Source organism: Cervus elaphus, chromosome 29 (genome assembly GCF_910594005.1).
Source record: "Cervus elaphus chromosome 29, mCerEla1.1, whole genome shotgun sequence".
Taxonomy (NCBI): Eukaryota; Metazoa; Chordata; class Mammalia; order Artiodactyla; family Cervidae; genus Cervus; species Cervus elaphus.
This window is the reverse complement of record NC_057843.1, coordinates 57,335,327-57,360,814: the sequence shown is the minus strand read 5'-3', so window position 1 is coordinate 57,360,814 and position 25,488 is coordinate 57,335,327. Positions and strand designations below refer to the sequence as shown.

Genomic DNA, 25,488 nt, shown 5'->3' with positions numbered 1-25,488 from the left:
GGCCGTTCGCGGAACGGGGGGACCGAGAGAGTCTGGAGAGGGGCTCGCAGACTGCAGACCGGCCCGGACCTGCCGGAGGTGGGAGCAGGTCGCAGCGAGACACAGGGCGCAGGCACCCGACCGGCGCGGGCTGGGACTGGGGCTGGGGACGCAGAGGGCAGAAGGCGCACGCATCCGACTGGCGCCGGAAACCGAGATTGGGACCGCGGAAGGTAGTGGGTGCGCAGCACGCAGAGAGAGTGCGCCTGTCAAGCTCCTGGCTGCCTGGACCGCTCTGACGGGGAAGGCACAAGAGCGGACGCAGCCTTTTGTTCCGCGCTTTTGTGGAACACCCGAGGGCTGGAGCTGCGCACAGCGCGCGGCGCGCTCCATATAGAGCAGCCGGGATCCTGAGCAGCGCAGACCGAGAAAGTAGCGCCAGCCTCTCCAGCAGCGCCAGCCCATCCCCGCAGTGCCAGCCCCTCCCAGCAGGGTGACAGAACTAGCTACCTGAATAAGAGTCCACCTCCGCCCGCCTGTGTCAGGGCGGAAATGAGGCTCTGAAGAAACCGGCAAACAGAAGCCAAATAAACAAAGGGAACCGCTTCAGGAAAGAGCGGTGCAACAGATTAAAATTCCTGTAGAAAACACCGATTACACCGGAAGAGGCCTGTAGATATCAAGAAGTGTAAGCTGGAACGAGGAGCTATCTGAAACTGAGCTGAACCCACACTGACCGCCAACAGCTCCAGAGAAATTCCTAGATATATTTTTACTTTTTTTTTTTTTAATTAAAAAAAAAATTTTTTTTATTTTTTCTTTTTTATTTTTTCTCTTTTATTTTCCTTTAAAATTCCCTATTACTCCCCCATCACTCCTTAACTTTCATTTTCATAGATTTTTACGATTTTTTTAATTAGGGAAAAAATTTTTTTTCTTTTCTTTTTTTCTCCTTTTTCTCTTCTATTTTCTATTTTTCTTTTTCTCTTATTTCTTTTAAAGTCCTCTAGTACTCCTCTACTACTCCTTAATTTTCATTTTCAATACACTATAACCTTACCAAAAAAAAAAGAGAAGCCCTATTTTTTAAACTGAACTTCATATATATTAAAAAAAATTTTTTGTGTGTGTGTTTTGGTTTTTGTTTTTAATATAGTATTTTTAAGAGTCTAATCTCTACTCTAGATTTTTAATTTTTGTTTTTCAATATATGATATAAATTGTGAACATTTAAGAATCCAATATTCAGTTCCCATTTTTATTCAGGAGTGTGTTGATTATTCTCTCCCAATCTTGACTCTCTGTTTTCTACCTCAGAACACCTCTATTTCCTCCTTTCCCCTTCTCTTCCCAATCCAATTCTGTGAATCTTGGTGGGTGTCTGGGCTACGGAGAACACTCTGGGAACAGACAACTGCGTAGATCTGTCTCTCTCCTCTTGAGTCCCCCTTTTTCTCCTCCTGCTCAACACTATCTCCCTCCTCCCTCTCCTCTTCTTCATGTAACTCTGTGAACCTCTCTGGGTGTCCCTAACGGGGGAGAATCTTTTCGCCACTAACCTAGAAGTTTTATTATCAGTGCTGTGTAGTTGGAGAAGTCCTGAGACTACAGGAAGAATAAAACTGAAATCCAGAGGCAGGAGACTTAAGCCCAAAACCTGAGAACACCAGAAAACTCCTGACTACATGGAACTTTAAGTAATAAGTGACCGTCCAAAAGCCTCCATATCTACACTGAAACCAACCACCACCCAAGAGCCAATAAGTTTTAGAGCAAGACATACCAAGCAAATTCTCCAGCAACGCAGGAACATAGCCCTAAACGTCAACATACAGGCTGCCCAAGGTGACACCTAACACATAGACCCATCTCAAAACTCATTACTGAGCACTCCATTGCTCTCCAGAGAGAAGAAATCAAGTTCCACGCACGAGAACACCGACGCAAACTTTCCTAACCAGGAAACCTTGACAAGCCAATCGTCTAACCCCACCCACTGGGAAAAACCTCCACAATAAAAAGGAACCACAGACCTCCAGAATACAAAAAGCCCAGTCCAGACACAGCAATCTAAACAAGATGAAAAGGCAGAGAAATACCCAACAGGTAAAGGAACATGAAAAATGCCCACCAAGTCAAACAAAAGAGGAGGAGATAGGGAATCTACCTGAAAAAGAATTTAGAATAATGATAATAAAAATGATCCAAAATCTTGAAAACAAAATCGAGTTACAGATAAATAGCCTGGAGACAAAGATTGAAAAGATGCAAGAAATGTTTAATAAAGACCTAGAAGAAATAAAAAAGAGTCAATTAAAAATGAATAATGCAATGAATGAGATCAAAAACACTCTGGAGGGAACCAAGAGTAGAATAACGGAGACAGAAGATAGGATAAGTGAGGTAGAAGATAAAATGGTGGAAATAAATGAAGCAGAGAGGAAAAAAGAAAAAAGAATCAAAAGAAATGAGGACAACCTCAGGGACCTCTGGGACAATGTGAAACGCCCCAACATTCGAATCATAGGAATCCCAGAAGAAGAAGACAAAAAGAAAGGCCATGAGAAAATACTCGAGGAGATAATAGCTGAAAACTTCCCTAAAATGGGGAAGGAAATAGCCACCCAAGTCCAAGAAACCCAGAGAGTCCCAAACAGGATAAACTCAAGGCGAAACACCCCAAGACACATATTAATCAAATTAACAAAGATCAAACACAAAGAAAAAATATTAAAAGCAGCAAGGGAGAAACAACAAATAACACACAAAGGGATTCCCATAAGGATAACAGCTGATCTATCAATAGAAACCCTCCAGGCCAGAAGGGAATGGCAAGACATACTGAAAGTAATGAAAGAGAATAACCTACAACCTAGATTACTGTACCCAGCAAGGATCTCATTCAGATATGAAGGAGAATTCAAAAGCTTTACAGACAAGCAAAAGCTGAGAGAATTCAGCACCACCAAACCAGCTCTTCAACAAATGCTAAAGGATCTTCTCTAGACAGGAAATGCAGAAAGGTTGTATAAACGTGAACCCAAAACAACAAAGTAAATGGCAACGGGACCACACCTATCAATAATTACCTTAAATGTAAATGGGTTGAATGCCCCAACCAAAAGACAAAGATTGGCTGAATGGATACAAAAACAAGACCCCTATATATGCTGTCTACAAGAGACCCACCTCAAAGCAAGAGACACATACAGACTAAAAGTAAAGGGCTGGAAAAAAATATTTCACACAAACGGAGACCAAAAGAAAGCAGGAGTCGCAATACTCATATCAGATAAAATAGACTTTCAAATAAAGGATGTGAAAAGAGACAAAGAAGGACACTACATAATGATCAAAGGATTAATGCAAGAAGAAGATATAACAATTATAAATATACATGCACCCAACATAGGAGCACCGCAATATGTACGGCAAACGCTAACGAGTATGAAAGAGGAAATTAATAGTAACACAATAATAGTGGGAGACTTTAATACCCCACTCACAACTATGGATAGATCAACTAAACAGAAAATTAACAAGGAAACACAAACCTTGAATGACACAATAGACCAGCTAGACCTAATTGATATCTATAGGACATTTCACCCTAAAACAATCAACTTCACCTTTTTCTCAAGTGCACACGGAACCTTCTCCAGAATAGATCACATCCTGGGCCATAAATCTGGTCTTGGAAAATTCAAAAAAATTGAAATCATTCCAGTCATCTTTTCTGACCACAGTGCAGTAAGATTAGATCTCAATTACAGGAAAAAAATTGTTAAAAATTCAAACATATGGAGGCTAAATAACACGCTTCTGAATAACCAACAAATCATAGAAGAAATAAAAAAAATAAATCAAAATATGCATAGAAATGAATGAAAATGAAAACACAACAACCCAAAACCTATGGGATACTGTAAAAGCAGTGCTAAGGGGAAGGTTCATAGCATTACAGGCTCACATCAAGAAACAAGAAAAAAGCCAAATAAATAACCTAACTCTACACCTAAAGCAATTAGAGAAGGAAGAAATGAAGAACCCCAGGGTTAGCAGAAGGAAAGAAATCTTAAAAATTAGGGCAGAAATAAATGCAAAAGAAACTAAAGAGACCATAGCAAAAATCAACAAAGCTAAAAGCTGGTTTTTTGAAAAAATAAACAAAATTGACAAACCATTAGCAAGACTCATTAAGAAACAGAGAAGAACCAAATTAACAAAATTAGAAATGAAAATGGAGAGATCACAACAGACAACACTGAAATACAAAGGATCATAAGAGACTACTACCAGCAGCTCTATGCCAATAAAATGGACAACTTGGATGAAATGGACAAATTCTTAGAAAAGTATAACTTTCCAAAACTGAACCAGGAAGAAATAGAAGATCTCAACAGACCCATCACAAGCAAGGAAATCGAAACTGTAATCAAAAATCTTCCAGCAAACAAAAGCCCAGGACCAGATGGCTTCACAGCTGAATTCTACCAAAAATTTAGAGAAGAGCTAACACCTATCTTACTCAAACTCTTCCAGAAAATTGCAGAGGAAGGTAAGCTTCCAAACTCATTCTATGAGGCCACCATCACCCTAATTCCAAAACCAGACAAAGATGCCACAAAAAAAGAAAACTACAGGCCAATATCACTGATGAACATAGATGCAAAAATCCTTAACAAAATTCTAGCAAACAGAATCCAACAACATATTAAAAAAAATCATACACCACGACCAAGTGGGCTTTATCCCAGGAATGCAAGGATTCGTTAATATCCGCAAATCAATCAATGTAATACACCACATTAACAAATTGAAAGATAAAAACCATATGATTATCTCAATAGATGCAGAGAAAGCCTTTGACAAAATTCAACACCCATTCATGATTAAAACTCTCCAGAAAGCAAGAATAGAAGGAACATACCTCAACATAATAAAAGCTATATATGACAAACCCACAGCAAGTATCACCCTCAATGGCGAAAAATTGAAAGCATTTCCCCTGAAATCAGGAACAAGACAACGATGTCCACTCTCACCACTACTATTCAACATAGTGTTGGAAGTTTTGGCCACAGCAATCAGAGCAGAAAAAGAAGTAAAAGGAATCCAGATAGGAAAAGAAGAAGTGAAACTCTCGCTGTTCGCAGATGACATGATCCTCTACATAGAAAACCCTAAAGACTCTTCCAGAAAATTACTAGAGCTAATCAATGAATATAGTAAAGTTGCAGGATATAAAATTAACACACAAAAATCCCTTGCATTCCTATATACTAACAATGAAAAAACAGAAAGAGAAATTAAGGAAACAATACCATTCACCATTGCAACAAAAAGAATAAAATACTTAGGAATATATCTACCTAAAGAAACAAAACCTATACATAGAAAACTATAAAACACTGATGAAAGAAATCAAAGAGGACACAAACAGATGGAGAAACATACCATGCTCATGGATTGGAAGAATCAATATTGTCAAAATGGTTATACTACCCAAAGCAATTTATAGATTCAATGCAATCCCTATCAAGCTACCAACGGTATTTTTCACAGAACTAGAACAAATAATTTCACAATTTGTATGGAAATACAAAAAACCTCAAATAGCCAAAGTAATCTTGAGAAAGAAGAATGGAACTGGAGGAATCAACCTGCCTGACTTCAGACTATACTACAAAGCCACAGTCATCAAGACAGTATGGTACTGTCACAAAGACAGAAATATAGATCAATGGAACAGAATAGAAAGCCCAGAGATAAATCCACGAACTTATGGACACCTTACCTTTGACAAAGGAGGCAAGGATAATCAATGGAAAAAAGACAACCTCTTTAACAAGTGGTGCTGGGAAAGCTGGTCAACCACTTGTAAAAGAATGAAACTAGAACACTTTCTAACACCATACACAAAAATAAACTCAAAATGGATTAAAGATCTAAATGTAAGACCAGAAACTATAAAACTCCTAGAGGAGAACATAGGCAAAACACTCTCCGACATAAACCACAGCAAGATCCTCTATGACCCACCTCCCAGAATATTGGAAATAAAAGCAAAACTAAACAAATGGGACCTAATGACACTTAAAAGCTTTTGCACAACAAAGGAAACTATAAGTAAGGTGATAATACAGCCCTCAGATTGGGAGAAAATAATAGCAAATGAAGCAACAGACAAAGGATTAATCTCAAAAATATACAAGCAACTCCTGCAGCTCAATTCCAGAAAAATAAATGACCCAATCAGAAAATGGGCCAAAGAACTAAACAGACATTTCTCCAAAGAAGACATACAGATGGCTAACAAACACATGAAAAGATGCTCAACATCACTCATTATCAGAGAAATGCAAATCAAAACCACAATGAGGTACCATTACACGCCAGTCAGGATGGCTGCTGTCCAAAAGTCTACAAGCAATAAATACTGGAGAGGGTGTGGAGAAAAGGGAACCCTCTTACACTGTTGGTGGGAATGCAAACTAGTACAGCCACTATGGAAAACAGTGTGGAGATTTCTTAAAAAACTGGAAATAGAACTGCCATATGACCCAGCAATCCCACTTCTGGGCATACACACTGAGGAAACCAGATCTGAAAGAGACACATGCACCCCAATGTTCATCAAGCAGTGTTTATAATAGCCAGGACATGGAAGCAACCTAGATGCCCATCAGCAGATGAATGGATAAGGAAGCTGTGGTACCTATACACCATGGAATATTACTCAGCCATTAAAAAGAATTCATTTGAATCAGTCCTAATGAGATGGATGAAACTGGAGCCCATTATACAGAGTGAAGTAAGCCAGAAAGATAAAGAACATTACAGCATACTAACACATATATATGGAATTTAGAAAGATGGTAATGATAACCCTATATGCAAAACAGAAAAATAGACACAGACGTACAGAACAGACTTTTGGACTCTGTGGGAGAAGCTGAGGGTGGGATGTTGTGAAAGAACAGCATGTACATTATCTATGGTGAAACAGGTCACCAGCCCAGGTGGGATGCATGAGACAAGTGCTCGAGCCTGGTGCACTGGGAAGACCCAGAGGAATCGGGTGGAGAGGGAGGTGGGAGGGGGGATCGGGATGGGGAATACATGTAAATCTATTGCTGATTCATGTCAATGTATGACAAAACCCACTGAAAAAAATAAATAAATTTAAAAAAAAAAAAGAAAGAAATCTTACTATTTGAAGAATATTTGATAATTTGAAATGAACCCACTGTAATTAATAGAAAAAAGTAGTACATGTAACTTATACTCAGTATAATCCTAATTTTAAAGGTATTTTTCTTAGGATATTTGAATAAGTATGTATATAGAAAATCCTAAGACAAAGGATTAATCTTATAAATATACAAGCAACTCCTGCAGCTCAATTCCAGAAAAATAAATGACCCAATTGAAAAATGGACCAAAGATCTAAACAGATATTTCTCCAAAGAAGACATACAGATGGCTAACAAACACATGAAAAGATGCTCAACATCACTCATTAACAGAGAAATGCAAATCACAACCTCAATGAGGTACCATTACACGCCAGTCAGAATGGCTGCTATCCAAAAGTCTACAAGCAATAAATGCTGGAAAGGGTGTGGAGGAAAGGGAACCCTCTTACACTGTTGGTGGGAATGCAAACTAGTACAGCCACTATGGAGAACAGTGTGGAGATTCCTTAAAAAACTGGAAATAGAACTGCCATATGACCCAGCAATCCCACTCCTAGGCACACACACCAAGGAAACCAGATCTGAAAGAGACACGTGTACCCCAATGTTCATCGCAGCACTATTTATAATAGCCAGGACATGGAAGCAACCTAGATGCCCATCAGCAGACGAATGGATAAGGAAGCTGTGGTACATATACACCATGGAATATTACTCAGCCATTAAAAAGAATTCATTTGAATCAGTTCTAATGAGATGGATGAAACTGGAGCCCATTATACAGAGTGAAGTAAGCCAGAAAGATAAAGACCAATACAGTATACTAACGCATATATATGGAATTTAGAAAAATGGTAACGATAACCCCATATGCAAAACAGAAAAAGAGACACAGATGTACAGAACAGACTTTTAGACTCTATGGGAGAAGGCGAGGGTGTGATGTTCAGAGAGAACAGCACTGAAACAAGTATACTATCAAGGGTGAAACAGATCACCAGCCCACATTGGATGCATGAGACGGGTGCTCAGTGCTGGTGCACTGGGAAGACCCAGAGGGATGTGATGGAGAGGGAGGCGGGAGGGGGGATCCGGATGGGGAACACATGTAAATCAATGGCAGCTTCATATCTATGTATGGCAAAAACCACTACAATGCTGTAAAGTAATTAGCCTCCAACGAATACAAATAAATGGAAAAAATACAAAGAAAATTCTAGAAAAATAGGGCAAAATATTAGCTAACAATTATTTCCTCTGGGAGATGGGATTACAGATAAATACTGTTTTCTTAATTATTCTTTCCAACATTGTTCAATACTTCTGAATTGAACATGATTTTAAAGTTAAAAGATACTATTATTCTTGAGAACTAGAAGATCAGAGAGATCCAGATAGAGCACAGGGGAGAAGGGCCCCTGCCCAAGCAGGAAGTGAGGAAGCACAGATGGAGGCTGACCCAGATGGGTGGTCAGACAGAGAACGTGGAGCTGAGACCTCCTGGGGACATTGGGCAGATGGCAGAGATGGCTGCGGAAGGAGAAGACTGTGGTTTGGCACTTAAACTTCTGGGTTCTTTGGGTGGGTATCGCATCACCCTGAGAGCTGCCCTAAGAGATAGGGAAGAAAAGAGTAGGCTGGAGGTGGCGGGAGGGCGAGGGGGGAGCTTGTTTGTGGGCAAGACGGTCCTCAGCAGTCAGAAAACAAGTCACAATCTTCCAATGTTTTATTTTGACCTGTGTTCTTGACAAAAGGATATTCCAAGAGACATATCACAGTTTATTCAGAAAATTTGCAATTGCTGCTGCATTATTTAAGGCTGTTTTTAGTCCTTAAGCTCTGTCAAGTTGTCATTCTTTCTTGTGAAGGACGGAGAATGGCATGGGAAGGGAAACAGAAAAGGGGACCTGCAGACACTCACAGCCAGCTCAGCCCCTGACTTCACATCCGTCACGGGGGCCCAGGGCTCATCCTGTAGAGCAATCCCTTTCCTTAACCTCCCCTGCTGGCTCGGTGGTAAAGAACCCGCCTGCCAATGCAGGAGACACAGATTCGATCCTTGGGTTGGGAAGATCCCCTGCAGAAGGGAATGGCAACTCCAGTATTTCTTGGTAGGAAAACCCATGGACAGAGTAGCCTGGTGGGTACAGTCCACAGGGTCACACAACTCACAAAAAGAGTCAGATAGAACTTAGCGACTAAACTATAACAACAACCTTTCATGACGACAGGTTCCCACAGCACTCCTGCCAGGAGACACGCCATTTCATAGCCCCCAAGACTCAGGTCCAAGGGGCAGGGCTGCAGGGAGACCTGGTCTTCAGATTCCTATCCAGGGTCTCTCCTGTGCCCACCTCACCCAGCCGGGCCCTCCTGGGGCAGCACAGGGAACCGGGGGTCTCTGAAGCCCCATGGTGCCAAGACTACAGACTTGTGTCATTGCAGAGTCTGAACTTTAAATTGGACAGGGACTGTGAGGTCCCTGAGGGCAGGGAGCAGGAGAGATGTCTCCGTGGCAGGGGACCAGGAGGCTGGGCCTCAGGGGCTCGGGGCCTTGATCCTGGCCCACCCCAGCACAGCGTGTCTGCTGGGAATGCACTCAGCAGTGCCTCACTCTGCTCTCCCCAGCCTTGGGTCACCACACCTGTCATCTGCTCAGCCACTTGCTGACACCCAGCTCACTGGGCCAACAGGTAGGAGGCAAGGAGAATCCATCTGGCATGTTGACTAGTCTCCTGAAATCTTTCTAATCATACAGACACCAGAATACCTGCTTGGAGAAGGAAACAAAGTGATACTATATTACCCACTACCACTTACTGAATACTTATTCTGTGCAAACCTCAGTGCTAAGACCTTTCACTGAATCCTCAAAATTGCCCCACAAGGAAATATTATTCTTATCCCTACAGGTAAGGAGGCTGAGACTGAGAAAGCCATCAGCAAGTGGCAGGTCTCTGGCGGTCTGACTCCAAAGCCCACCCTCACCAGCTCTGCCATCACAGTGTGGACTGATGCAGGAATACAGATGCGGGAGCTTCTGGGTCATTCTAACAGGAACGTCTTCTTGTGCTCCTCAGCTTCCTTTTAAAATCATGTCTGAAGCTTAAAATAAGAATGAAATGGTTCAAACTAGATTTACCAGCCAATGAAACTGATATGATATTAACCTGTGTTGGAAGTTGCTAGAAAGATGAGGGAATATTTCAGGGATGGGACAGAGTATAAGAAATCACATATTGAATAATTCCATTTCACACAAGGAGAAACTCAATGAAGGTCATGGAGCAGAATGGGAACAAGGGCAAGAATCAAATCTGGACCCCTCACTCCCAGTCTAGGGCTCCTTCCAGGACATCACCTTGCCTCTCAGGAGGGCTAAAAGTGGGGAGAGAATTCGACAGTGATTCTCTGTAAACCTGACTTTCGAGGACATGATGGAATGAAAGACCTGTCAGACAGATGTTGGGGTGTTTTCCTGAGTCTACTGCAAAACACCATTGCAGCAAAATGCTCCGCAGCATGTCTGGTCCTCCTCCTCTGGGCATTTGTAGGATGACACAGGGCAGCAGGCTGTGGACAGATGGGACACATCTCACTTCTGAGTCGGAGCAGTGACCTGCTGGTGTGAGATGCTCTGCTGGGTTCTTCCCCAGCTGTGAGAACTGGTGACGTCCCAGATGGTGGAGCCAGGGTCTCTAAGGGTGACAACCTGGAACAGAGTCCCCTGAAAACCTGCCATGGATATGAAGGGTGAGAACTAAACCTCTGTCCTGGTAAGTCGCTAAAATCATGAACCCGTGTGTTACTGCAGCAAGGCTCTGCTCATCTTTCTTTTTCCACTGTAAGATCTTTTTCATTTGAAACTTTAAGCTTTTTATTTTGTCTTGGGGTATCGCTGATGAACAATATTGAGGTAGTTACATGTGAGCAGGGTAGGGACTCAGTCATTCAGATACAAGGATCCATTCTCCCCCTGCCCCTCCCCACCATCCAGGCTGGCACGTAACATGGAGTAGAGCTCCATGTGTTGTGCGATATGTCCTTGGTGGTTATCCATTTTGAGTGTAGCCAAAACTCAGCCCGTCTTGGTGGACCAAGAGAACTACAGCTGCTGTCTGTGGGACCAGCCTGAGCCCCTGTTGCAGTCCAAGCTGGTAGTAACCTGGCAACATGGTGTTTTCTAGACAGAGTCTTATTTCTTTGGGGTCACAAGCCTACAGCTTCATGGGCTTTCCTGATTCCCATGAATGTGTTCTGATCTGACTCTTAAATTGCAAGGAAACCCCCCTGTCTCCTCATTTAGCTCTTCAGAGAGAGCAGTTGTCCCTGCATGGAGGAACGGGCACCCCAGAGCTCTGGTCCTTGTAATCACATCCTGTGTGTGCACATTGGGGAAGGAGAAGGAGGGTGATCTCAAGGTCAGACATCTGGGATCAAGACTGTAGCAGAAGGAAAGCGCTGGATCTTAAACTGCAGTTCCTGGGTGGGGCGCTGGAGAGGCTGGGGGTAAACTGGACTCAGCCCTGTGATTTCCGTGGCTCACAGTCTCCTGGGTGAGAGGGAACGAACACACAACCAGGCGTGCTGACGACTGTGTGAGCGCCACGGTGTCAGGATGTCAGTGCTGTGGAGACGTCTCAGAAGGCAGCCCCAGGGAGGAGCGGGGTGTGAGCGGAGCCTGGGAGGATGAGTACAGAGAGAAAGGGGCTCCAGCCTGAGGAAAGCAGGAGAAGAGGGAGGGGACAGGAGCTGTGGGGTTCGTCCACCAGCGGGGACTGGTCTGCTGAGGTGGAGAGGCATGCCCAAAGGTACAGAAGGTGAGGCGGGGCTGGGGGGAGGCCAGAGCCTGATGACAAAGCCCTCCAATGTCCATGCCATTCCCACCTGGTCTCTCGGATGGAGACAAGGGTGGGAAAGAAATGCAGAGTTAGGTGGTTTCCTACCTTTTACTTGCCTGAAAACACCCCCACTCCTGTGTCTAGTGCCAGAATTGCAGGTTATCAGGACTCTTGGGCATAGACAAAGGCCTTATATTTGAGTCTGAAAAGAAGCGGTGGACTTAATCCAGCCTCATGAAGTCATAACCTAGGAGAGACCTGCCCTTTTAACTTCTGCTTTTTAGACCTCAAGTATTCCTCTGTCTTTACATTCCAGACTCAAAGAGAATCTAGATGTTTCTAAAGCCAAGTGAGAGGAAGGAATAGGCCAAGGTCACCAAGAGACAAGGGGATGACTGTAAACACCGCGAGGGAAGAAGGCACATGAGCCTCTGCTGTGTTGCCAGCATCAGTACATAGTAGGTGCTCAGTAATAACATCTTGGGTGTGTGAATTAATAAGACATCACACTCAGGCACTTATTTACCTTTTTGCCCAACTTCAGCAACAGAATCCCTACCTTAAAGTGTTTACGTGGGTAACATTTACGGTCAATGACGGACCCAGATTAATCACCTACCCGGTATGATCCAGAAACTTCCTTAACAATATCATCCTGATTTAGGCTGGAGGAGGAAAACCAGCAGAGGCTCTGGGGAGAGAGGGAGTCCTGACAGATGCTGGAGGTCCTGTCTGGGAGGAAGGGAGACGGATCCAACAGGTGCCTTGGCTGAAGGTGCAGTCTCTGACCTGAAGCCTTGCCGCTAGGTCATTTACTGGTACTTTTTTATGTGAGTCTCATCTGGACTACACAGAATCCCCATGTTTCAAAAGGAAATTGAGTCTCACAGGCCAAGAGACTTGGTCAATATTACACAGGTCCATTTAGTTATGAAGCTGTTCTGCAGAGCTGGGTTTTGAATTGACTGTCTGTTGACTGACTGGCCTTGGAAGCATTCGCAGGATGAGGTTCCTGGAGGAAGTAGACAGTTTGCTCTCAGGTGTAACAGAGGAGACCGGCGTGCGGCACAAGAAGAGGAAGGATGGCCAAGGGCTGCGGGAGGAAGGAGGGAGCAGGTCACTGCGCAGGGGGCAGGTGGGCGAGGAGGACAGATGAGCTGGGCTCTGCAGAGGAGAAGAGGGAGAGGACAAGGGGACTTCCCCCTACTGGGGAAGAGGGAGGACAAGCCTTCAGAAGGGAACTTCTTGGGCAAAGTTATAACTCTGGGGAAAGTAATGGTTTATTCAGGAAGAGTAAGCTTACCAGTTGATATGAATGATAGATGCAAATCTACAGGAAGAATGAGAGGGAGGGAACCATTGCTGAAGGACATAGAGGACTCTAGTGTTGTCATAGGACATTGGCTCCATGTCAGTCTAGGTGTGAAGAGATGGAGGGAGAGGTAATTTGATCTTCTGACAAGTTAAATTTCATTGTCAGCTCCTATTTATCCCTAAGAGCAGGGGGTCGCTTGGGCCACAAGACAGCTCTCCATCTAACACTTGACCCTTGTCTCCCTCCAGACACTGGCATTTCCCAAGGGGCTGAGACCAGCTCAGAAGAGACATGGAGACTCCTGGGCAAAGACTGTGGCTGCTTCCCACCCTCTCTTGATAGAGGGGGTCAGTGACCCAGGACACCTCTGCCAGATTAGAACCTGCCTTTCCCTCCTGTATAATATTATTGGCAATATCATTTATCCTAAAACGCTCTATGGAGGCCAAGAGGAGACTCAATTGGCTTTTATGACCAGAGGTAAATGGTGTGACAGTGGCTCTGTTGGGATAAGTATGTTCTTGTATATTCTTTTCAAAAGCAACGCATGGTCTCTGATCTTAAGTAGAGACACCGGAATAAGGCTTGTGCAGCTTATGCAGAAGAAATGTTCAACCTTTATGCCCAAAGGAATGAGGTGACCATCACATCACACACCTGCCTTCCCAAGCTCAACCACTTAATTAGAGAAAGAGGAATAGCACTGGTTACAAGTGTGGCATCTTTTTGTCCAGGTAGTTTTCTTTCTGCTATAGCCCAGCAGCTAAACACCCTACACAGGGTAGGAACTCAACAAATCCTCAGTAAGTGAATGAATCTGAAGTCCTATGGGCATCATTCAGCCACATGAAGTCATAATCTAGAAAATGTGCTTCCTCTTAATAGCCAAGAACACTGTAGATTGAAAAGGAGCTCGAGAAACATGAATTTATTCTCTTGTCTCCCATAGGCCAGCCGGGGGAGAAGACAGAAGGGCCTAGGTGAATAGAATGGACCCCATCTCCTGTAAATTACACCAGAACGACAGAACTGAGGGGGCTGGCTTGCAGACCTGAAGTCCCCTCTCTCACTGTACCCATGGTGAAACTGAGCTCCAGACGCAGGGCTGACTCACCCCAGGTAAAACATCCACGCTGCTTGGCTCCCAGGCCCACTGGTGCTTTATCCGAAACCTTCCTGGTGCAGGTGGGAAAAGAGGGAGAATGAGATGAATGGAGACTGAGATGAATGGGGCAAACCAGACGGTCGTGACAGAGTTTGTCCTGCTGGGGCTACACGACCACCACAACCTAGAGATGGTCCTGTTTGTGCTCTGCCTGGGCATCTACTCCATGAACGTGCTGGGGAACGCCCTCCTCATCGGGCTGAACATGCTGGACCCCCGCCTGCACATCCCCATGTACTTCTTCCTCAGCAACCTCGCCCTCATAGACATCTCTGCCACGTCCTCCATCGTGCCTCTCATGCTGGTCCACTTCCTGGAAACCCAGAGCACCATCTCCTTCCCTGGCTGTGCCCTGCAGATGTACCTGACCCTGGCACTGGGCTCCACGGAGTGCGTGCTCCTGGCCATGATGGCGTGTGACCGGTACGTGGCCATCTGCCAGCCGCTTCGCTACTCAGAGCTCATGAGCCGGCAGACCTGCATGTGGATGGCAGCGGTGACCTGGGGGGCAGGCTTTGCCAACTCCCTTCTCCAATCCATTCTCACCTGGAGCCTCCCCTTCTGTGGCCACAATGTCATCAACCACTTCTTCTGTGAGATCTTGGCAGTGCTGAAACTAGCCTGTGGGGACATCTCTCTCAATGCACTGCTAATAATGGCGGCTTCAACTGTCCTGACGCTGCCCCCTCTGCTGCTCATCTTCCTGTCCTACGTGTTCATCCTCACTGCCATCCTGAGGGTGCCCTCTGCTGCCGGCCGGCACAAAGCCTTCTCTACCTGCTCTGCCCACCTCACAGTGGTGGTGATTTTCTATGGGACTATCTCCTTCATGTACTTCAAGCCCAAAGCCAAGGACCTCAACCTGGATAAGTTTATTGCATTGTTCTATGGGGTCGTGACCCCCTCGCTGAACCCCATCATCTACAGCCTGAGGAATGCAGAGGTGAAAGCTGCCGCCATAGCTCTGCTGAGGGGAGATCTCCTCTCCAGGAAGATGTCCCGCTTTCCTGTTCTTCCCTAAGTCCGTCAGGCAGGTGCGTGCATGCTGAGTCGCTTTAGTCCTGTCCAAGTCTTTGGGAATCTATGGACTCTAGCCCTCCAGGCTTCTTTGTCCATGGCATTCTGAAGGCAAGAATACTCAAGTGTCTTTCCATGTCCTCTTCCATGGGATCATCCTGACCCAAGTATTGAACCAGGACTCTTATGTCTCCTGTATTGGCAGGGGTTTCTTTACCACTAGCGCCACCTGGGGAACTAGTTATCCTGTGGCGTGACTTCAAAATTTACTTCCCTGGTGTCTCAGATGGTGAAAGCACCTTCCTACAATGCAGGAGACCTGGGTTCGATCCCTGGGTTGGGCAGATCCCCTGGAGAAGGAAATGGCAACCCACTCCAGTATTCCTGCCTGGAAAATTCCTTGGACAGAGGAGCCTGGCATGCTGCAGTCCATGGGGTCACAAAGAGCCGGACATGACTGAGTGACTGAACTGAACTGAAGCCCTTCTGCTTTGTGGCCACAATATTTCACTACACTGGGGGTGCCTCGAGGGCAGGACTCTTTAGGGGCTTGTTTCTAGAGCTCCACAGAGCTTTCCCAAGAGATGGTTGTTGAACTGTCACTCAAATACCCAGATGACACCACCCTATTGGCAGACAGCGAGGAGGAAATAAAGAGCCTCTTGATGAAGGTGAAAGAGGAGACTAAAAAAGCTGGTTTAAATGTCAACATTCAAGAAAGAAAGATCATGGCATCCAGTCCGATCACTTGACGGCAATCCGATTAGCAAACAATGGAAACAGTGACAGACTTTATTTTCTTGGACTCCAAAAATCACTGTATATAGTGACCACAGCCATGAAATTAAAAGACACTTGTCTACTTGGGAGAGAAGCTATGACAAACCTAGACAGCGTATTAAAAAGCAGACACATTACTTTGCCAACAAAGCTCTGTCCAGTCAAAGTTGTGTTTTTTCCAGTGATCATGTATGGATGTGTGAGTTGTACCATAAAGAAAGCTGAGCACCAAAGAATTGATGCTTTTGAACTGTGGTGTTGGAGAAGACTCTTGAGAGTCCCTGGGACAGCAAGGAGATCAAACCAGTCAATCCTAAAGGAAATCAATCCTGAATATTCATTGGAAAAACTGATGCTGAAGCTAAAGCTCCAATATTTTCGCAACCTGATGTGAACAACTGATTCATTGGAAAAGACATTGATGCTGGCAAAGGTTGAAGGCAGGAGGAGAAGGGGAAGACAGAGGATGAGATGGTTGGATGGCATCACCAACTCAATGGACATGAGTTTGAGTAAGCTCTGGGAGTTGGTGATGGACAGGGAAGCCTGGTGTGCTGCAGTCCATGGAGTCACAAAGAGTTGGACACGACTAAGCAACTGAACTGAACTGAACTGTCACTCAGAAGCCCTCACATGTCACACCTGGGGACTGGATCCTGTGCTGCTCCAGGCAGTCAGGGGCTTAGTCTGAACATGTGGACAGACACGAGTGGGTCAGCTGGATCTTATGGCCAGAGCACTGCCTTCTAAGAAGTCACTGAAACAAATCAGGAGACACAAAGGACCACCATATGTGGAGCCAGGAGACCAGGGTTCCAGACCTGGTTCAGCTGCTCTGCCCGGCGAGATCTTCCTGCTGGCCCTTCCCCTCCAGGAATCCCAAAGGCCCCTCACATAATCTGCCCACAGCTGAACTCACCCCTCTGCCCCCAAAGGGCTGTCACCCTCTCAGGGAACAGCGCACACTCTCCCTAAGTCCCCCAGCCAGAAACCGGGCAGTCATCAGGGGCGTCCTCTCACCCTCACCGCCCCACACAGCCAATTGCTCACCACGGCCGAGAGCGTCCACCTCACAGCAGCTCCTGGTCAGTCGTCTCCTTCCTCTGATGCCGCCAACACCTCCTCTCTCTCTCAGATAGTGCAACAGCTCTGCCAGACTCTAAAATCCATCCTTGCACTAACTAAAACAAAACAAAACAAAACCTGTCTGAAAAAAAAAAAAAAACGAAAACCACACCAATCCGTTCATACTACTCACCTGCATAAATCCCTTAAGGTCACCATTGCTCATCTCTCCTAGGATAAAAGCCAGATCCCATCCACCTGCCCAACCTCATCACTGGCTGCTTATCTCCACCCCATTCCACCCACACACACATTCCAGACTCTCTGAACTCATCCCAGTTTCCCCATGAACATCAGTCTTCCTGCCCCTCTGTCTCCCCCTTGCTGTTGCCTCTCGTGTCCAAACACCTCTGGCCCTTTGGCTAACATGTACTGGACACTTATCACATACCATGCTAGGCACTATGCTAGACTTCTCAGGGCTTTCCTGGCTGGGAACCAGACGGATGATGCCAATCTCAGGTGAGGAATGCAATATGGACACCAGGGACCAGAGAGACCACCTCCCCAGCATCATGGCATTATGGAAATTCATTCAGTCCTCACTCAGTGCCCACACCCCACTTCCAGAAAGCCCCTTCTGATTCCCCCTTCCTGGGCGGGGTCTGTCTCAGCTCTGTCTCCCGCTTCAGGGCCTTCTGTGCTGGGCTGACTCTGTCCTGAATCCCAGCTCTCTAAGTTATGGGTATGAATCAAGAGATTTAGAAACATGAAACCTTCTGACCCAACCCTATACTTCTAGGAATTACTCTGAGAAAATTACTAGAGGTGCAGAGATTTATATATGGGTATTAATTCGAAGGTTACTTGTGGAAAAAAATATTGTAAGACTCTTCAAGTGCAACCATAGCAGAATGTTTAAATAAATCCTGGTGGAGCCCAATGACAGATTCTGACACAGCCATTAGAAATCTTAGCTTTTGAAGAACATTTGATGATTTGAAATGGTCACACTGTAATTAATAGGAAAAGACAGACAAATAAGTTTGTATTCAATATATTCCTAGTTTTTAAAGGTATTTTTCTTATGGATATATGAATAATTATGTATATAGAGAATTGTGGAAAACTATAAAAAATATTAGCTAACAATTGATTCCTCTGGGAGATGGGATTACTGATAAATACTGTTTTCTTGATTATTCTTCCCAATAATGGTCAATAGTTCTAAGATGAACATGGTTTTGAATTTTTAAAAATATTATTTTTGAGAAATGGAAGATCATGTGGCTTCAGATAGAGGAAAGAGGAGAAGGGCCCCCGCCCGAGGGCAGGAAGTGAGGAAGCCAGGATGGGGCGGGACCCAGGTGGGCGGTCAGGCAGAGACCCTGGAGCTGAGAATCTTGGGGACAGTCACCTGATGGCAGAGGTGGCTGAGGGAGGCAGGTACTGAGGGGCCGTGACAGGCTTCTGGCTGAGTTGGGTGAACAGCGCCCTACCCTGAGAGACACCCTGAGAGATTGGGAAGATCCGAGAAGGAGGCTGGGGGTGTGGGAGTGCTGTCAAGGAGCTTGTCTGGATGTTGGTGGGCATCCATGGGGTGCCAAGATGCGCCTGGTCCTAAGCAGCTGGAAAATAAGTGGTGAAAAATACCAATATTTTATTGGACCTGTGTTTTGACAAAAAAAAAAAAACATTCCAAGGGACAAATCACAGCAAATGTGGAGTTTACAAATGCTACAGTGTTACTTACGACTGCTCTTTAAGCCCTGGGCTGGGTCAAGGTCTCATTGTTTCAAGTGAAGGAGAGAGAACGGCAGGGGACAGGAGAAAGGCCAGGGGACCTGCAGAAACTCACCCATCCCTCATCCCTGACTTCACGTCCCCAGCAAGTATCCAGCGTGTCATCCTCTACAGCAATTCACTTTCCATAACCCTTCACGAGGGCAGGTGCCCACAGCACTCTTGCCAGGAGACACCCAGGACACCCAGGCCGAGGCCACGGAGTCACAACACTCGAGTCTCAGGTCCAGGGGGCAGGGCTGCAGGGAGACCCGGTCTTCAGATTCCTGTCCAGGGTCTCTCCTGTGCCCACCTCACCCAGCCAGGACCTTCTGGGGCAGCACAGGGAGCCTGGGGTCTCTGAATCTGTATCGTGCCAAGTCTGCAAACTTGTGTCTTTGCAGAGTCTGAACTTTAAATTGGACAGGGACTGCGAGGTCCCTGAAGGCAGGGAGCAGGAGAGATGTCTCCGTGGCAGGGGACCAGGAGGCTGGGCCTCGGGGGCTCGGGGCCTCGATCCTGGCCCACCCCAGCACAGCGTGTCTGCTGGGAATGCACTCAGCACTCCTCACTCTGCTCTCCCCAGCCTTGGGTCACCACACCTGTCATCTGCTCAGCCACCTGCTGACACCCAGGTCACTGGGCCAACAGGTAGGAGGCAAGGAGAATCCATCTGGCATGTTGACTCGTCTCATGATTTTTTAAACATACAGAAACCAGAATATCTGCTTGGAGAAGGGAACATAATGATATTAATAATATCAGTTACCACTTACTGAATATTCAACATGTGTCAAGATCTGTGCTCAGACTTTTCTCTGGATCCTCAAAATCATCCCATGAGGAGATGCTACTCTTATCTCTACAGGTAAAGAGGCTGAGGCTGAGAAAGCCATGAGCAAGTGGCAGGTCTCAGACCTGGGCTTGGTGGTCTGACTCCAAAGCCCACCCTCACAGGCTCTGCCATCACAATGAGTTCGAGTGACGTGGGTTGCGGATGTGGGCACGTCTGGGACATCGTAACAGGAGCTGCTTCTTCTTGTGCCCCTCACCTTCCTTTAAAATCATGTCTGAAGCTTAAATGAGTATTAAATTGTTCAAACTAGATTTACCAGAAAATAAAACTGACTTGATATTTACCTGGGTCGGATGTTCCTAGAAAGAGAGGGAATGTTTTGGAGATGGTCCAGAGTACCAGAGATCACATAATGAATGGCTCCATTTCACACAAGGAGAAACTCAACTAAGGTCATTCAGGAGAAAGGGAACAAGAGCAAGAATCAAACCTGGATCCTCATTCCCAGGTCGGGGCTCCTTCCATAGCATCACCCTGCCTCTCAGGAGGAGTAAAACTGGGGAGAGAATTAGACAGTGATTCTTAGAGACACAAAATCTCCTATCACTCTGTAAACCTGACTTTCCAGGACATGATGGAATGAGAGACCTGTCAGACAGATGCTAGAGTGTTTTCCTGAGTCTACTGCAAAACACCATTGCACCAAAATGCTCCTCAGCGTGTCTGGTCCTCCTCCTCTGGGCATACGGGAGGATTACACAGGGCAGCGGGCTGTGGACAGATGGGGCACACCTCACTTCTGGGTCAGAACAGTGACCTGTCAGTGTAAGATGTTCTGCTGGGTTCTTCCCCAGCTGTAAGAACTGTTGATGTACTAGAGGGTGGAGCCAGGGTCTCTGAGGATGACAACCTGGAACAGAGCCCCCTGCAATCCACAAGAAGGGGGAGAACTAAACCTCTGTCCTGGTAAGCTGCTAAAATCATGAGGTTGTGTGTTACTGCAGCAAGACTCTGCTCATCTCTTTTTTTTTCACTGTAAGATCTTTTTTATTTTCAAACTTTAAGCTCTTTATTTTGTCTTGGGGTATAACTGATAAACAATATTGAGGTAGTTTCAGGTGATCAGGGAAGGGACTCCGTCATACAGATGCATGAGCCCGTTCTCCTCCTACCCCTCCCCACCATCCAGGCTGGCACATAAGATTGGGTAGAGCTCCATGTGTTGTGCAATATTTCTTGTTGGTTATCCATTTTGAAAATAGACAAAACTCAGCTCATCTTAATCGATGGACCAAGAGAACCACAGCTGCTGTCTGTGGGGCCAGCCTGAGGCCGTGTTGCAGTCCCAGCTGTCAGTAACCTGGCATCATTGTATTTTGTAGACACAGCCTTATTTCTCTGAGGTCACAAGCCTACAGCTTCATAGACTCTTTCTGATTCCCATGAATGTGTTCTGATCAGATTTGCTTCATTGCAAGGAAACCCACCTGTCTCCTCATTCAGCTCTTGAGAGAGAGCAGTTGTTCTTGCATGGAGAAAATGGAACCCCCAAATCTCTCGTCCCTGTATCTCATCCTGTGTGTGCACACGGGGGAAAGAGGAAGGAGGGTGATTTCAAGGTAGGAAATCTGGGATCAGGATTTTAGCAGAAGGAAAGCACTGGATCTCAAATGGCAGCTCCTGTGTGGGGTGCTGGAGGGGCTGGGGGTAAATCACACACAGCCTGTGATTTCTGCAGCTCACAGTGACACGTCACACAAACACAGCAGATTGATCAAGCTCACAGTTGTGAGCATCGTGTATCAGGACGGTCAGTGCTGTGGGGACGTCTGAGAAGGTGACCCCGCAGCAGAGGTGGGTGTGAGCAGAGCCTTGGAGGATGGGTCGGAGAGAAAGGGTGCTCCAGTCTGAGGAAAGCAGGAGAAGAGGGAGGTAACAAGAGCTGTGGGGTTTGTCCACCAGCAGGGACTGGTGTGCTGGAGCAGCCCGCACAAAAGGATGTGTAAGAGGTGAGGGCAGGCACAGGCCAGAGGCTGATGACAAAGCCCTCCCATGTCCATGGCATTGCCAACTGGTCTCTCTGATGGAGACAAGGGTGGGGAAGAGAAAAGCAGAGTCAGGCTGTATCCCGTCTTTTATCTGCCTGGAAACTCCCCCACACCTGTATCCGGGGTCACTACTGGAGGTTACCAGTTCTTTATGCAGCAACACATCAAGAAAGACCAACTTCTGAGATTTGAATATTAAGTTGAAACATGAAGTCGCTCAGTCGGGTCTGACTCTTTGTAACCCCATGGACAGAAGCCTACTGGGCTTCTCCATCAATGGGATTTTCCAGGCAAGAGTAGCTGGAGTGGGCTGCCATTTCAAGAGGCAGGATTAATCTAGCCACATGAAGTCATGACCTAGGCTCCCTTTTTTTGTTTGTTTTATTATGCAGCATTTTATATTTTTTTAAAAATTATCTTCATGGAATACATTTTCACATCAGAAATTCCCAGTGGGAAAACAACAGCTTATCACTTATAATTTTATATTTGTGGACAGATTTTTTAGGACAAGTGAAATAAACACATTTGAGCATTAAGTCTTGGTTTAGAATCTGTAACAATTTGAAGCATCTATAAAGGGACCTCTTCCCTAAATGGAACTTCTATACATTCAGAAGCTCTCCAGGCTCTTCTTCCTAGGATTTAGAAATCAGTAATGTGAAATATCAGCATTTCTAATTTTCAAATTTCCCTAAGACATGTAACCCTCAGTAACTGGTATCAACTGAACAGAGGGGGAGGTTTACAAAAACTAAACACTGCCTAATTTTCTGCAGTCTTTACTTATGAATTAAGTCTTTCCCTTTCTCCATCATCCTAGGACAAATATAGATGTTTGATCAGATATTGAGGGTTATAAAGCTGAATTCCCTTTAAGAGTTTGATAAATTAAAAGACAAAAAGCTCATATATAATGTTCAGTTATACTATGAGACTTGTGAAAAGCTGAGACACTCCATTAGCTCCCCAGAATACAGAATTCAGTCTTATAATTTCTTAAGATCCAACTTCCCTCAATCTTTGTTCAAAGATTAAATGCTAAAAACAATCAGGTGATTGGGAGAAGAGGTTTGTCTCACCAATGTTTTTCCTTCTTATTGTGAGCTGTAATGGCATGACAGAGCAGAGGCAAGGAGGTGTACAATCAGTTCTCAAGGTATTAAGTCTAAAAGGTCAGAGTTTCCACAGCATAGCCACAGCTTTGCAGATGCCCACGTCATGATAGTTGACATAACAGAACATGCTGGACCCCCGCCTGCACACCCCCATGTACTTCTTCCTCAGCAACCTCGCCCTCATGGACATCTGTGGCACATCCTCCTTCGTGCCTCTCATGCTGGTCCACTTCCTGGAAACCCAGAGCACCATCTCCTTCCCTGGCTGTGCCCTGCAGATGTACCTGACCCTGGCGCTGGGCTCCACGGAGTACGTGCTCCTGGCCATGATGGCGTGTGACCGGTACGTGGCCATCTGCCAGCCGCTTCGCTACTCGGAGCTCATGAGTCGGCACACGAGCTTGTGGATGGCGGCGCTGAGCTGGGGGGCAGGCTTTGCCAACTCCCTTCTCCATTCCAGTCTCACCTGGAGCCTCCCCTTCTGTGGCCACAATATCATCAACCACTTCTTCTGTGAGATCTTGGCAGTGCTGAAACTAGCCTGTGGGGACATCTCTCTCAATGCACTGCTATTAATGGCGGCTTCAGCTGTCCTGACGCTGTCTCCGCTGCCGCTCATCTTCCTGTCCTACGTGTTCATCCTCACTGCCATCCTGAGGGTGCCCTCTGCTGCTGGCCGGCACAAAGCCTTCTCTACCTGCTCTGCCCACCTCTCAGTGGTGGTGATTTTCTATGGGACCCTCTCCTTCATGTACTTCAAGCCCAAGGCCAAGGACCTCAACTTGGATAAGCTTATTGCATTTTTCTATGGGATCGTGACCCCCTCGCTGAACCCCATCATCTACAGCCTGAGGAACGCGGAGGTGAAAGCTGCCACCATAGCTCTGCTGAGGGGAGATCTCCTCTCCAGGAAGATGTCTCGCTTTCCTGTTGTTCTCTAAGTCCGTCAGGCAGGTGCGTGCATGCTGAGTCGCTTTAGTCCTGTCCAAGTCTTTGGAAATCTATGGACTCTAGCGCGACAGGCTTCTTTGTCCATGGCACTCTCCAGGCAAGAATACTCAAATAGGTTGATGTGTCCTCCTCCAGAGGATCTTCCTGACCCAGGTATCGATCCAGGACCTCTTATATGTCCTGTATTGGCAGGGGTGTTCTTTACCACTAGCACCACCTGAGAAACTAGTTGTACAGTGCGTGACTTCAAAATTGGAGAGGCTTAAAAACACACAGGTTGTTTTTCTTGCTTATACTGCAGGTCCATCAGAGATTGGATGAGGGATCTACTTCATCTTTTCATCCTGTAGGCCTCAAGTTGATAAAGCATCTGCCGTATGGCACACTGCTGGTAAAATGGCAAAAGAAGAAGAGAAGATGACAAAGCCTGTTTGGATTCTTGCAGCTTCCACTCAGAAATGACCTCTTGCTTCCACTTCTACCTCCTTGGCCAATCATTCAGGGCACAGCCCAGAGCTGACACCAAGGTTTGGGCATGCCCACAGACCCCACATCTGAAGGGAGGGGTAAGACTGAGGATTTCCTCAAGAGCCTGGTGACAATGCCACTACCCTACAGTCAACCCAGGAGCTACTAGAGATTTCTAGAGCTTTAACTTTCTGGCCAGCCGTCCCTCACTGGCTGTGTCCAGGTTAATCACCCCGGGGAGCACTGGTTAGCAGGCTTGTGAGTCTCTGGACTGGAGTATCCCGCTAGGTTAGAACCGGCCCTCCTAGTGCTTACTTGCTGTCAGGTTTGGGGTTCGGGTTGAGCACGAGAGAGTCTGGAGGAGACGGGAAGTCCGAGGCCAGGCAGCGCTGAGGCTGCAGGGCCTCCCCCTTGTCAATGCAGCCCCCGGGCTCCTGCCAGGCCGCCTGCAGCTGCTCCGAGCCCCGAGCGAGGGGCCCTCCCACGCAGCGAGTGCCAGCTCCTCCCGCACGTCACCAGTGTCGGGGAGTCCACGGCGGTGAGGCCAGGCACGGGTTCCGTGTGTCCCCTGGTGCTGGCCTGTCCTCACCTCCCCCTTCACGCCACCGCGAGCAGCTTCAGCCCCGACCCCAGGTGCAGAGGCCGAGCCTGGCTCAGGCTTCTCCTGCAGCTCCACGGGCGGCAGCCCTGCTCTCCACAGCGAAGCCTTACGTCACTCACACTGGGCCTGCTCCTTTGGCCAGACACTGGCCGATTCACCGCTCCAGAACCTAGGTTTGCTCCCCATTATCAGAGCAGAAAGCCCAAATTCTTCAGCTGAGTCCTCAGAACTAGAAAACTGGGCTCTCTGCTTTCTCAGCCCGACATCCCTCTCACCTCTGCACGCAGTCGACCCCTCGCTCGTGTCTGACTGTGTGGCATCTTGGTTGGTTGCTCATGCTGTTCTCTGGTGAGACCTGGGACT

General features: G+C 46.3%; 1 protein-coding gene and 1 pseudogene across 1 annotated transcript; both read left to right on the top strand.

The window, feature by feature from the left end:
* Positions 1-14,536: 14,536 nt before the first annotated feature.
* On the top strand, positions 14,537-15,520 carry LOC122685913 (annotated as a pseudogene).
* A 7,710-nt stretch (positions 15,521-23,230) lies between these two features.
* On the top strand, positions 23,231-24,046 carry LOC122686086 (olfactory receptor 2S2-like). Its single transcript, XM_043891185.1, has one exon. It carries the CDS (start codon positions 23,231-23,233, stop codon positions 24,044-24,046), a length of 816 nt encoding a protein of 271 aa, XP_043747120.1.
* Positions 24,047-25,488: the final 1,442 nt, after the last annotated feature.